The sequence below is a fragment of the Akebia trifoliata genome, chromosome 3 (genome assembly GCF_017979445.1).
Source record: "Akebia trifoliata isolate Shusen 1 chromosome 3, ASM1797944v1, whole genome shotgun sequence".
Taxonomy (NCBI): Eukaryota; Viridiplantae; Streptophyta; class Magnoliopsida; order Ranunculales; family Lardizabalaceae; genus Akebia; species Akebia trifoliata.
The window spans coordinates 55,040,673-55,054,630 of NC_141377.1; the positions used below are offsets into that span (position 1 = coordinate 55,040,673).

The window sequence follows — 13,958 nt, forward strand, 5'->3', positions numbered from 1 at the left end:
ATATTACTGCTTGTATAAACTTGCACTAATGTTGCTATGATTTGCCTGAATATGGCTAATATTGTTTCCAAAATAATCTTGGCTGATTTATGGCGGCTTTTACAGGTTGATGTCAATACTGAAGTGGGAGTTATTCGTTTGAAAGAATTGCGATTGTATACAAATTATGGTTGCTCCAGCTGTAGCAAACCAACAAAGAGTTATGAGCTCTTCAAAAGCAAGCAACCAAACTCAAAGAGCAAGTAGATGGACTTTCCCAAACCCCCATCTATTTTCAATCACTTGGGTAAAATCTTTCACCCAATCAACCTTAAAATGTAGAAAAATGCTAAAATGACTTCCTACGACTGTTCAACACTCGAGGTACAAGTGAAAAAGCATACCATGACATCAGCTCATTGTCAAATGTAGTGTCCTGCGTAGTCACTCTAGCAGTGTTAGAAATCATTCTAGCTACTTCCAACTTACAAACCTCAATAGCGTGATAGGAATTTTGGGAAAGAAGAAGACGAGGGCTGATTGTGGATAGAACAATGAAGGGTTTTCAACAAGTTGTTAAGGCTAGGTTGAACACCATGGATTGAAGTTTGACTATGAAGGATTGTTGGGAGAAAAGGCAAAGGTTTTTGGTCAACAGCTTTGAAGATGACAAATTTTCTAGGACAATGCCCTTTCATTCATTTATGTTGGTCTTAGAGTTGGAGACATCATAGGTAAGGGGTGCATGTTATCACTTTAAAGACGCAATGGAAATAGTAATATGTTAACTCTCTTATTAACAAACATAGACACACAGAAGACAGTGGTCTTTCTCTCTTATTTTTGAGGATGAGAAAATCACTACGGCATTGACCTATTACTTTTTCTTTTTCTTGGAATGAATAAGTTGTTGTAGGGCATTTAAGTCTTTCAAAAGTAATTGAATACTTCAGAAATAGTCTTTAAGTTACTGAAATATACATATGACATCTAAGGGATTGTTGGCCAAAGCCAAACCGCAGAAACTTGTGGAATAAATTCATTTTAAAACTTTATCTTTAAAGTCCAAAATATTTTTGTGTAAGAGAGTTTCCTATTTTATTTGTTTTGTTCCACTCTCAAAGATGATTAGAACAAAAACTTTGGTTTTTTAATTTTTTAATTTAATTTAATTTATTTCACTCTCATTCAAGTGAATTAGTTTTCTTGATAATGCTATGAACCATTGAATCAGTTTCCTAAGAGAGAATTTAATTTAATTTGTTAAGAGTCCTTTTTTCAGGTCTTTTAATTGCAAAAGCTCAGAGAGACAATCTCCATGTCGAGGATGACACCCTTGATTTTAACAAACCGGATTGGACTCCCTTGTATTTTAATTTTGTCAAATCTTTAGCTTTCTTAGCATTAAAAAAAAAAAAAAATAAATGTAAAAATATTTAAGATTCTTACAAGCTTTTAAATGTTTAGTTTTAGGATTTTTAATTAGTTTTAAAATTTGTTAAAAAATTTAATTGGTTTAAGAGTTTGTTAATATTTTTAACCCTTTGAAGTTTAATTGATTTAAAGTTCGATTAATTCAAGGTTTAACATTTCTTTTTGTGTGTTTATGTTTTGAAGGGCGTTTTGATAATTTTAAGAACTTATCCCAAATTAGCCTAATACTAATGGTAAACAATTGTTTAAGTTGTTTGAATGAATTATAATGATTTGTAACGTAGACATAATAACTTGAACCAACTTTTGCAACATTTGAATGGTGTGTTTTAATCTTCAATTAAAATAATTTAAGAAATTGTGGCGTATGTCATCGGGGGCATTTGATTATCACGACTCTAAGTAAAAGTTGGGATGCCCATAGAAGTTTTTAGGAAACCTAGGTTTTTTCATTTTAAATTTAAATATTCCGGAAACTCACTCAAAAGTCCCAATTTCAAGGGTATTTTATTATTTTCGTTCTTTTAACTTTAATGAGATGCCCCAGTATTTTGACCGGACAATAGCTGAATCAACCTAATACGACCTGCTCCCCAGTTTTCTATGCATTTCTATATCAAAAGTTTTGCTGCCTTTTCATTAATCTATTGCTCTCTCTCTCTCTCTCTCACCCGCACACAATAAACTGTAAGTTCTTTGTGCTTTTATTTTATTAGGAAAATGCTGGGTGACACAAAGGTGACACAAATGATGTGCGCAGCACGACTCTTTATTTTATGTCTTTTGATCTGATTTTTGTTTTCTGTTATTACGTCATGAGTTATTGTTTATTGGATATTTTAATTTCAGGAACCCTAATTATCTAAAGGGAAGTTATTTATCATTTGCAACTTGTAAGTCCTTTTTTCTCTTTTATTTTTTTTGAAGTTTTTATGTATTTTGTTTATTCCCATCAAATCCTATATTCTTGAAATAAATATTTTATTTGTAAATCTGATTTCACAGAATTTAAATGGACTTTTCTAACCTCAACCCACGAGGCACTACTGACGAGAATCTCCATGTAATAGATGGTTGAGATAAGAGGAAAAACGCAGATTTCACAGAAATCCTTAACATTTCAACCATCAGAATGATGGAGTGCCTCAACCCTAGTGGTTTTTCTATTAAAAATGTCACACCATATACATCTTGAGATGTATTAAAAATTGAAAAAATTACTAAATCCTTGATAAAATTACATATTTTTAGATAAAATAACATATTTTTAGATAAAATTGTCCACAAGGTTTTTGATTTATTAACTAAAATACCCCCATGATGATTTCAGGTTTTCTTTCCAAATACCCCCTCTACTTGGTGAATCTTTTCTTGCTTGATATGCTCCCTTCAAATTATCAAATTCCACAAATGCACAAGGGAAACAAGTATTCTTTAGCTCCTGACCATTGATCCACAGCTTTCCTTCCCTCTCTTCTTCCTTAATAAATTGTAAGTTTTTTACTTCTTTTGATTTTTCTCTGTTATTATATCATGCAATAATTGTTTTAATTTCAGTCGAACTAATTATCTTAAGGTATCTTTATAGGCCAAATTCAAAAGAAGGAAGCTATTTACTATTTGCACCTTGTAAGTCTTTTTTTTTTTTCCAGGCTGTTATGTATTTATTTCATTTTTATCCCATCATCTCATATTCTTGAAATAAAATTTTGGAAGTTGGTCCCGTAATCGGTAAATCTGACTCCACGGTATTAAAAATGGACTTTTTTCTAATCTCAACTCACAAATAAATGATTCATTCATTGGCTAAAATACACCCTAATGATTTAGATTTCAATTTATATTACAAAATTTCTACAATAAATATCTTTTACCAAATGTTCCCAAAGCCTTTAAAAGTACTTTTGAGTCTGAACAAATTGGCAAAAATCCCCTAGAGATGGGCATTTTTTTTTTTTTTTTTTTTTTAATTTATAAAATTAACCTTAACTACAATAAATATCATAAAAAAGGTGGATCCTGAATGGATCAAAACAGGTCGTATCAATTGTTTTGTAATTTTGTATTTGATGATTTCAATCATCTAGATCAATTCTTGTAAAAATGGTCAATCTTGATGATTGAATCAAAATAGGTTGAGATCAACCATAATTTTATCCAACGCAAAGGTCAACACTTAAATCGTCAAACTCAAGGAGGAAGCTAGTGAGCAGCATTAAGAAAGAAAAAAATTGACTAATTGGACTCTCAAGTCTCGCTGCTTTAAAGTTAAGAGTATTTAGAATGAGGTTGGAGTATGTTGACTCTACGAATGACTCCTGAAAAAAACCTCATGATCCCAACCCTTTCAACACAAAAACCAAATGGTTGAGATTTATGAGTATCTTGATTACACAAATCTTGGAGATACTTATCCTGATGACAAATCTCAACCATTTGATTTTGCATTTAAAGGGTTAGGATCATGTATTTTTTTTTTTTCATGAGTCATACTTAGGAGTCGAGGGATCTTGACCTGAATGAAAGAGAATCCTACATCAGGGATATTTTTCCAAAATACTTACTAAAACACCGAAACAAAACAATTGATGGTGCAATTGTGATTTTATATTAGTGACTTAAAGAAAATAGATTCTAGAAAAATGCATTGACACTTGAATGAGTGCAATTCCAATGGTCTCTAACCTCAAAGGATTGGTGAAATGATCACAGTGCGCGCTGCAAGAAGTGGAGGTCTTGAGTTTGAATCACCCCAAAGGTTGGTGAAATGGTCATATATTTGGGGAGAGAGAAAACAGTTTCAAATGGCCTCCTCAAATCCTTTTCCATTACAATCTTCCCCATTTTCTAATCCAAATTTGACTTTGTTTTTGCACAAGAGAAACAAGTATTTTTTTACCGCAAAATCTTGTAATATTGTGGTGCAACATATCATACTTGTGGCACTAATCTTATTAATGACAATATTCATCGATGATTGATAGCATTATAAATATTTTCAAATATTGTACCATCTTTCCACTCCACTCAGTTAAAAGTAACTTTTGTAGGGCTTAAAACAAGTCGAATTCGAACTAGATTTGAGTATATCCATATTCTATTCAATTTTTTTTTATCCTGATCCAAATTTGATTTCAATCTGGTTAGCGAATACTATATTAAAATCATTGTGCTTTCACTAAATTCAGATCCGTCTAAAAGCGCCCTCGATCCGCGGGGTGCGCGGATCCGCTTTTGACCCTTGAGGTTTGGGAGTCGCAACCTAGTTATTACGGTCTAGGAATCAAATTTTGACTCTAAAAGACAAATAAACTAATCTACGAAGAAAAACTGAATCCGGGGATCACATTACGGGGTTGGAAGGTGTTAGGCACCAACCTCGCCCGGCCAATGCCGATCTCTATTAACTCAAATAAGTCTACATTGCTAACAAAAACCTAGATAAAAAAAGAAAGGAAAAAAAAAATAAAATAAAATAAACTTTACCTTTGAACGCAACGGTTCTATTCCCTCAGATTCAATAAAACTGCTCCTTGTATCGTTATCCTTACTTCGTTCTGTCTCCGGATCTGATTTCGGATCTCCGAGGCAAAGTATCTCTTCCTTAGATCTGGATTCTTCGAATTTTGTTATCGATTTTGGGGTGTTTTTGAAGGGTTTCTAGGTGTTTTTAAGGCTAAAATTGAAGTATGGGTGTTAGGTAAGGAATTGGGACTTCAAAACTAGGGTTTATGGGAGGCTAGGGAGGTTTTTTTGACCTACTTCTCTTAGGATTTTTGATTTGATACGAAAATAGGGTGTGAGCACCTCTATTTATAGATTTTTTTAAGGGTTGATTTTGATAGAGTTAGTATTTAATTAGAGTTCTTTTAATTAGAGTTGTGTTTTAGTTAGACTTGTTTTAGGTAGAATTGTGTTTTAATTAGAATTGTTTTAGGTATAATTATTTTTTAGTTAGAACTCTATTAGATAGAGTTATTATTTAATTAGAACTCTATTATGATTTTGACTTTTGGTCTTATTTGATTGATTTTTAATATTTTGATTTTAGTCATAATTGATTGACTTTCAATATTTTGACTTCAGTCTTGCTTAATTGACTTTAATTTTGATTTTAGTCTCACTTGATTGACTTTAATACATTGACTTTAGTCTTGCTTGATTTACTTTTAATTTTTAGAGACCCCTCCTCCATTATTTCTTTAATTCTTTGGACCCCCAACTGGAGGGGTCCTTAAAGAAATATCTCACGAACCCTCAACAATTTTCCATGAGAGCCCGATTGATCGATTTTTTTAATTCAAAATTTTAAATTAATTTCATTAATGTTTCACTTTAATTATTTAATGTTTTATTTATTAATTTCGAAAATTTTAATTATGAAAATTGTGAAATTACCGTTTTGCTCCCGGAGAGGACTTTTCACGTTTCAAGTCGGTTTTTAATGTTCTAGGATGTTTTAGAATCGATTTTTCGTAAGGAATTCAATGGAAATATTAGTTTGTGAAATGATCATGAACTTAATGAGGGGCATTTTCGTAATTTTGTCAAATTCTGTTAAAATTGGCGAAATGATTTATTTGATTTCGATTTGTTGTTTTATGTGTTTGAGAGAGTTTTCCTAAGTGTAACGTAGGCTCTAGGGTTGTTTTGATGTTAGGGGTATTTTGGTAATTTGGTCAATTTTTAGTGATTTTTATCGTGACGCTTCTTTTTGGTCTACAAAATGATGATTTCTATGTTTCTAGGGTCGTATTTTCCTAGCGTAGCGTGGTTTTTAAGGTTTTGTCAATTCGAGATACCTCATCCAGATTTCTGAAACATTTCTGGTAACAAAATAAAGCAATGGAAATAACATCCATCATTGGGAATCATTGCGATCGGTTGACGAGTTGATTGATCAAGCGAGTGCAAAAATGGGGTGTCTACACCGTCCTGACCGAATTGCTTGATTTGGGTTGGTCAGGTCAATTTATTTCGGACCGTTCAACATTTTTTTTCCAATAGTACTTTTCTAATTACTATACTATCCTATTTTACCCTTATAATTCTTTTATTTGATAAGAACTCATATTATACTAAAGTAGTAGAAAAAAAATGATAGCCAATGACGCTAAATTTAACTTTTAGATTTCTTCTCTACTATTGGAATAACTATAGCCAATGACGCTAAATTTAACTTTTAAGTTGTTAATTTTGTCCTTTCCTAATTTTAAGTTTTAAAAGATTGTGATATTTTGATAAAAAATGTGCAGGAAAATGGCAAATGCAATCCTAAACATTCTCATAGAAAAATTGGTCGAAAGTCTCTTAAATGAAAGTTGCCATGTGCTTGAATTCCACAAGCAATTTAAGATTCTGAATCAAGAGCTCGAGTTGATGCAGAGCTACATCAAACAAGTAGAGAGAGTAAGGAGGAAGGACCAAAATGAAATTCTTAAGACTTGTGTGGGACAATTGAGAGAGTTACTATATGATACAGAGGATATTCTATCAGATTGCAAGTTGTTTTTAGAAAGAAGAAAAAGGGCCTCAAAGTTCAAGCGTTATTGCTCTCCTTCATTCTGGAAATTCCGTTATAGATTGGGAAAGAAGCTTAGTGGGTTAAATCAAGAAATAGAGACTCATAGAGGTAGGTTGAGTTCTTACCTTCTTGCAACTCCTCTTATCCCCCTGAACCAAGAGCAGTTAGGAAGTAATCAACGAGCGAGTTACCCAATTCTAATGAAAGATGCTGAAATAGTAGGCCTGGAGGAAGATGTGAAGAAAATTAAACGGTGGCTCGTAAACCCATATGGGTCGCCATTGAACATCATTGGAATAGTGGGTATGGGTGGGATTGGAAAGACCACCCTTGCTCAAAAGGTACACAATGATGATGATGTGAAGCATTACTTCGATCATACCTTGATGGTGACTGTTTCACAAGCTTTCAAATTTGAAGAGTCAATCAAGAGTATGTTGAAAAAAATTGGCGGGCCCAGAGACTTCTCGAATATCAATTTATATGATTTACTGAACGAACTACAGGACATATTGGAGAAGAAGAAATGTTTGGTTATCTTGGATGATGTATGGAGACTAGATGAAGGCTTATGGTGGGAAAGTTTGAAAGCAGTTTTGGTTCATAGTAGCAGTTGTGTCATTGTCACAACAAGGGATGTGAATGTGGCTCGCTTAATGGGAGCCACTGAGACACGCACACATCATCCACGACCTCTTTCTGATAAGGACAGTTGGTCATTATTCATGAAAACAACATTTTCAGTGGAAGGAGGTCAGGGTACGAATTCAGAATTGGAGAATATCGGTAGGGAGATTGTTGATAGATGTGGAGGACTCCCATTGGCAATCAAGGTTATGGGAGGAATGATGATAAATAAAGGAAGTTCGACCAAGGAATGGGAGCGGATATCTAAGAACCTAAGCGAAGAGTTGGATAAGAAAGGTGAACCAATCTTTTCTATGCTACAATTAAGTTATGATGAACTTCCTTCTCATTTGAAATCATGTATGTTGTGTTTGGCTGTATATCCTGAAGATTATGATATATTTTCTGATGAAATTATTTCTTGGTGGATTGGTGAGGGCTTCGTCCAAGTAGGGAAAGAAGGAAGGATTGCATGTGATATTGGAAGAGAGTATTTTGATGAATTAATCAGCCGATGTCTATTACTTCCAAATTTTGAGTTTTTGGGGGCAAAAACTGTTTGGTTTAGAATACATGATATGGTAAGAGAAATGATTAGAAGGGTCGCAGAGGAAGAAAATTTTATTTGGATAAATGATGGGGGGAAGTCTTCCTCTATCCAAATCCAATCACGTCATCGAGTAGGTATGGTGATGAACACATATATGAATCTCTTTATATCCGAGGAGCAAACCAATTTCAAATCATTGCGGACAATAATATGGATTGATTTAGAAGAGAGTGAGGAGTTGGTTCTAAATCTGGAATCAAAGCTATGCCAATTAAAATGGTTGAGGGTTTTAGTTATTTGTTTTAATGATTTATCTCAGAAAACCCTTAAAAGAGTAGATTGGTTGAGTGGGATAGGATCACTGCAGCATCTCGTTTGTCTTCAGATAAAAAACTCTGTATTGGAGAGGCTTCCAGATTTTATTGGAAACTCTCAAAGCCTTCAAATTTTAAGCCTAATTCATTGTCCTAATTTAAAGAGATTGCCAAAAAATATAACATCCTTGGAGAAATTATGCATCTTGCATTTATTTGGTTGTGAGTCTATAGAATTCCTACCCTATGAGATTGGAAACCTTCGACAACTGTGTATATTCTCTTTTACCGTGAATTCAAAAATCAAGGATGGGTTTCACATTTCTGGGTTGAAGAATCTGACTCAGATAAAAAGGCTTGGCATTGACATAGGTGCAGAAGATGGAATAGAAGAAGGGGAATTGAAGGTGTTGTCAGAGCTCACACAATTGAAGTCGTTAGGTATAAGATTTCCAAGCAACAACAATAATGATGTTGATTCGGAGGAGGAGGAACGACTACGACTGGCAAGAAAAGTAGATCATCATCTACTCTCAACTCTTAACCAGCTCTCAGAGTTACATCTTAGAGGAGTAGGAGAAAAGACACCTATTTGGCTCAATCCAACCTCTCTTCCCAATTTACGATGTCTTTTCATTGGCGATAGTAAATATCTCAAGCATATGAGTCCAGAATTCTTTGGAGATGATGAGGACTCTAACAACAATAATACTACTATTGTCTGGAAATTGGAAGTCCTAGTCCTTTCCAAGCTAGACGAATTGGAGGAGGAGTGGCCGAGAATGCAAAAGGCAATGCCATTTTTAAGATTCCTAACAGTTGAGAAGTGCCCAAAATTCAAAGAATTCTCTTTTGACTTGGATGAAGATGGTAGCGGCACTTGGAGGAAAGAATGAACTGTGCACGTACTTCATTTCGATGTAATAATACTCATCAGTACCCTCCTTTAAAAGGTTAGCATATTTGCTCTCTCTCTCTCTCTCTCTTCTTTTGGTTGTTGGGCTTTTCTAGATTTTCGGTACGCCATCAAACTGATGGTAAGGATTAGAGGAAAATTACAGATAATATGTTAAATTTTCATTAATAATAGTTGATTTGGATTGTCCAAGATTGAAAGCATTCTCTTTTCACATGGATGAATAATTTGTAGGGGCAGTACTTCAGCACTTTGGATGAAAGATTAAGCTGTTCATTTTGATGTAAGTACCCTCCTTTAAAATGTTTTCATATTAATTTGTTATCTGATTCCTTGTTGGTCTTTTTGTCTCCATTAAACTGATGTTTAAGTCTCTTTTTTTAATGTCCCTTCAAAGCTATTTTTCCTTGCAATATATTCATGTTTTCACAAAAATGAGCACATCATCTTATTAGGGACCAACAATAAAAAAAAAAAAAAAAAAAGCTCTGCTGTGTTTGATTTAGGTACCAACAAAACAAGACCCATTTGATAAACAAAATGATCTTGGGATCTAGATCCAACCCGAAAAGCATTTGGAGCAGCTCAAACCCATCATATTAGGCTTCAATGGCAAGATGACCCTAATGATGGATTGAATTTTTTGTGAGTCACTTTGTAATATGTAATGATAGAAAAATCTTCCACCATCTTAAACACAAATACATCATTTGTTTTTATTGTCATAGTTATTTTTGATCTGTTAAAAAAATATTTTTATTAAAATAATAATTTCCTACGTCTCTTTTTGCCACAAATAACTTTGAAGCCGATCCGCCCCCAAATGTAGTTCCCAAGGTTTTCAAACTTTTGACTGTTGAAATGGATACACTACAAAAACGTTTGCTTTTGGAGGCGTTTTTTATGAGTAATTTTGTGACTGAGCAGAAACAGAGGCGATTTTAGTGAAAACACCTCGCAAGATACAAAATCAGCGACGATTCATGGAAACGCCTCAAATGACCAACGAAACTTTTTGATAGAACGCCTCCAAAGAGACGCAAAGGAGAGGAGATTTTTGCCCAATCGTTGTCTACTTTGGCGCCAATCTCTATCTATTTTCCACGATTTGATTTTTGAGCAAGATTTTCTTGCGGCAACCCAAAACCCTCGATCTCCCTTTCTTTCTCCTTCAATTCTCACGGTTTGGGTTTGATTTTTGGGCAAGATTTTCTCACGGCAACCCTAAAACTCTCGATCTCCTTTTCTTCCTCCTTCGATTCTCACGATTTTTTTTCTGGGCGTTATTTTATCGAATCAGTGTTTGATTCTCCTTTCTTCGTATCACACTCTTTGATTTCTCTTTAAATCTTCAAACAACATTAAAGATTACAGGTATTTTTCGGATTCTCATTGATTTTTCTCTTGTTCTGTTTCTAGGGTTTTCAGTTTAAATTTTGGATTGGGTGTTTTAGTGGTTTGATTATAATATTTGTTTGAGCTAGAGCAAGTGTGCAACTAAAATCCTTCCTTTATTTGTGTGTGTGTGTGTAGATTATTCTTTTATGTTCAAATTCAAACACCAATCTATTCATTGGGTGATGTTCTTGCTCTGAATAATTTTGAATGTTTGTTTTCTAAGCCATTTGGACCACAATTGATTCATGGTTGTAGGCTGTGTTCATCATCCTTTTCCATCCACCAAATTACTTTACATTGCATGTTTTGCACACCTGTACCATGTAAAGATTATTCTTTAGTTGCCATTGTTTGGGTATGCATATTCTCTAACTTGGTATCGCAGAAGTGCATATAGACATTATCGTGAACATCTTCATTTTGTGGCCTGTTTTTGTGCAGATCTAAATTTGTTTGCGAACTTAAACATTCAGTAAGATGTATTTTTAAAATTTGTAACTAATTAATCTTTTTTTTTTTTGATAGATTTGTAACTAACTAATCATTGTCAAGTAATAGTTTACCTCTGGTCAATAATAATTGATGACTAGCTAGTCGTTTGTAGCATAATGGAAATTCCTTGTACATATTTTCATGCTTAAAAGTTTATATATATATATATATATATTAAATCTAATGTTTGATCACTCCTTAGCAGTCTTAGGTGGAATGTGTCAAGTGGCTTGGTTTGTTACCGCATGTTCTTGTATGATTGCAACTAATGCTGTATATGCAAAGCAATTGACAATGATACAATGAGGGGATGCTGAGCTGGATGAGTGGAAATACCAAGAAAGATGATTTTGTAAATGAATCAATACTGAGTTGGATGATAGTGTTTGACTGTTTGTTATTTGGTGTTGGAGTAGCTTGTTTGGAGCCTCGTTGTTCTTTCTTTTCCTTTCCTTTTCTTTGCTTGTTCTTCCTTGTTGTATGGGTTAGTCCACTCAAACCCCCTTATTTCTTTTCCTTTTTAGTAAAATTATCTTTACCGATAATAAAAAAAAAAAAAACCTATAAGTAGCCCCAAGAGGTGACAAACTAAGGGAAAGTTGACATTCACAAAGGTCAGGCATCGTCAATATGGTGGATAGCTTTCCATCTTATTTCATACTACGTCTTTCACCTTGTTTTAAAGGAAACATTTCTCTCTACTAAATGATTTATGGATTTTTTTTTTTTTTCGTGTATTTTTATAGATCGAAAAACAGAAGTGTTCTTTTTTGTCACAAAGATTTTCCAGGGAGACATAAGACTGGGGAGAATGGTTTATTTGATGATCAAGGAACTTTCCCCCCTCTTCTGATGAGGTTATTTTGAAATTTACTTCTTTTAAAAAAAAAATTCACTCAATTTTATTCTTTTTTGGAAAAAAAAAAAAATTTAACTTGTAAACTTTTTGTTGTTGTTGTTGTTGTTGTTAAAGGTTATAATTGTTACGAGTTCATTGATGAGGGATATGAATAGCAAGATCGACGTGTATAAAGCCAATGCTATCCTTGTTCTTTGTAGAATTATTGACAGAACCCTTCTCACCCAAATAGAAATATACTCAATTGTTGACAAGAATCCTGTTGTGCTAGTGCTACTCTTGTTAGCGGAATTCACTTACTTCAGGTACCATTACCACTTTGTTACTATTTATAATATGTGCCATATTACATTTAATGTTGGATTTTTTCCTCATAGACTTCTTCCTTTTTGAATTAGACAAGCCCAGAAATTGTCAAAAGGTGGAGTAATGTACATTAGAAGTTTTGTTTCATTTATTAACATACTTGGTTTTAAATCCATAATTTAAAGTAGCATTTTAAAAGCATTTGAGGTTTATGCTGTAAGGCTCTCTTTTGGATGGGTCTTCCCCATAACGCTCTAAGCGTTATTAAAAAAAAGTGTAAAATCTCATGAGGCATCTTATATCCTTTTTACGAATCTAATCTTATTATTTAATCCTTGTTACTTTCGCTTTCATTTAAAAGTTCGTGTGCATAAGGATTACACCCCATGCCTCAAGGCTTACACCTCCTGCTTTAAATTATAGAAGTACCTTGCCCCATCCTCCATGTTTAAAAACATTGATTTGAAGTTGGTCATTGCTTTGGTAATCAAATCAAATGCGTATTCAAGCTTATGAAAATTGCATGACACCATAATGTGGTTTGCTTGATTTCTTTGTAAGTCAATTGACAATTTTTATTCTTTACTAGTTCCATTCTTCAATCTTCTGAATAAATAATACTTTCTTCAAAAGTTTTTACCAAACCCATTTTATATTTGCACTCCCGCCTTGGGGCCCATACAGTTACATTTTATACCATCCCACTGTATATTGAGCCATTATCAACATGAAGATAATTGTCACCAAAAATTGGTACATTCTTATTTATTTCATTAAATTAATGTTTTAAATGAACAGTCTGGATTCTTCAAATTAAAGACAAACTAGGTAAAAAAGGTTTGAAATTTTGTGAGGATTGTCTTCAAGACATGGACAATTCACTATACACTTGGATTATCTAAAATGTCATCTATGGAGGGTTCACACACAAGAGTAGAAATGGGGATTTAAAACAGGGAATATCTGTATCCAAATTCTTTAAATAACAAAAAAAAAAAATTAAAATGAATTAATTTCTTTTAGTGATGGAGATAACAATTTTTTGAAAATAAATAGGAAGCGTCTCTACAAAATTCATGGAGAGTCGAAATTCAAAGCTTTTTTGAAATGTGTATTCCACCAGTTTAGAAGAACATCTCTAACATAGTATTACAATAATACTTCTTGACCTGCTCTGTGTGTTTTTGATTTTGATATTGTAGTTTGTATATTTTTCTTTCCCGTAGCTCATTGGGAAAGTTTTATGGGAGAAAAGAGTAACTCATAGCAATAACATCTAATGTTGAATTGTATTTGATAACAAGTTCATGAAATATTTAGACTTGTTAAGATGGGTACTATGTAAATGGATTTTCAACTAGCAGATACGACATAATGACCGATTAGCTGTGAGCAAGCTAGTTATCAGCTTGACAAAAGGAACAGTTTGCTCACCTTTGGCTCAGTGCCTTCTGATTCGATATGCCATTCAGGTACTTTTCCCACCAAATATAATACGTATAGTTGCATGACCCAGGTCTTATATCCTTATTATGAAGTATAATTAAACAACAATCATG

The 13,958-nt window shown here is 33.4% G+C and overlaps 1 protein-coding gene across 14 annotated transcripts in view; it reads left to right on the forward strand.

The window, feature by feature from the left end:
* Nucleotides 1–13,958, forward strand: part of LOC147408085 (disease resistance RPP13-like protein 4) — a 49,811-nt gene that overhangs the window by 4,946 nt on the left and 30,907 nt on the right. For 4 of the 14 annotated variants that reach the window (XM_086436944.1, XM_086436945.1, XM_086436953.1 and 1 more), the window contains exons 7-15: nucleotides 106–2,100; nucleotides 2,263–2,306; nucleotides 2,744–2,904; nucleotides 3,002–3,042; nucleotides 6,669–9,381; nucleotides 9,579–9,627; nucleotides 11,981–12,091; nucleotides 12,208–12,398; nucleotides 13,764–13,871. In XM_086436944.1, coding sequence (XP_086293070.1) covers nucleotides 6,673–9,324 — 2,652 coding nt within the window. In that variant the 5' untranslated portion in view covers nucleotides 106–2,100; nucleotides 2,263–2,306; nucleotides 2,744–2,904; nucleotides 3,002–3,042; nucleotides 6,669–6,672 and the 3' untranslated portion in view covers nucleotides 9,325–9,381; nucleotides 9,579–9,627; nucleotides 11,981–12,091; nucleotides 12,208–12,398; nucleotides 13,764–13,871. Of the gene's footprint in view, nucleotides 1–105; nucleotides 2,101–2,145; nucleotides 2,166–2,262; nucleotides 2,307–2,743; nucleotides 2,905–3,001; nucleotides 3,043–6,668; nucleotides 9,382–9,578; nucleotides 9,628–10,271; nucleotides 10,719–11,980; nucleotides 12,092–12,207; nucleotides 12,399–13,760; nucleotides 13,872–13,958 lie in introns of those variants that run through there. The other 10 variants (XM_086436948.1, XM_086436951.1, XM_086436947.1 and 7 more) reach the window with 10 other exon arrangements.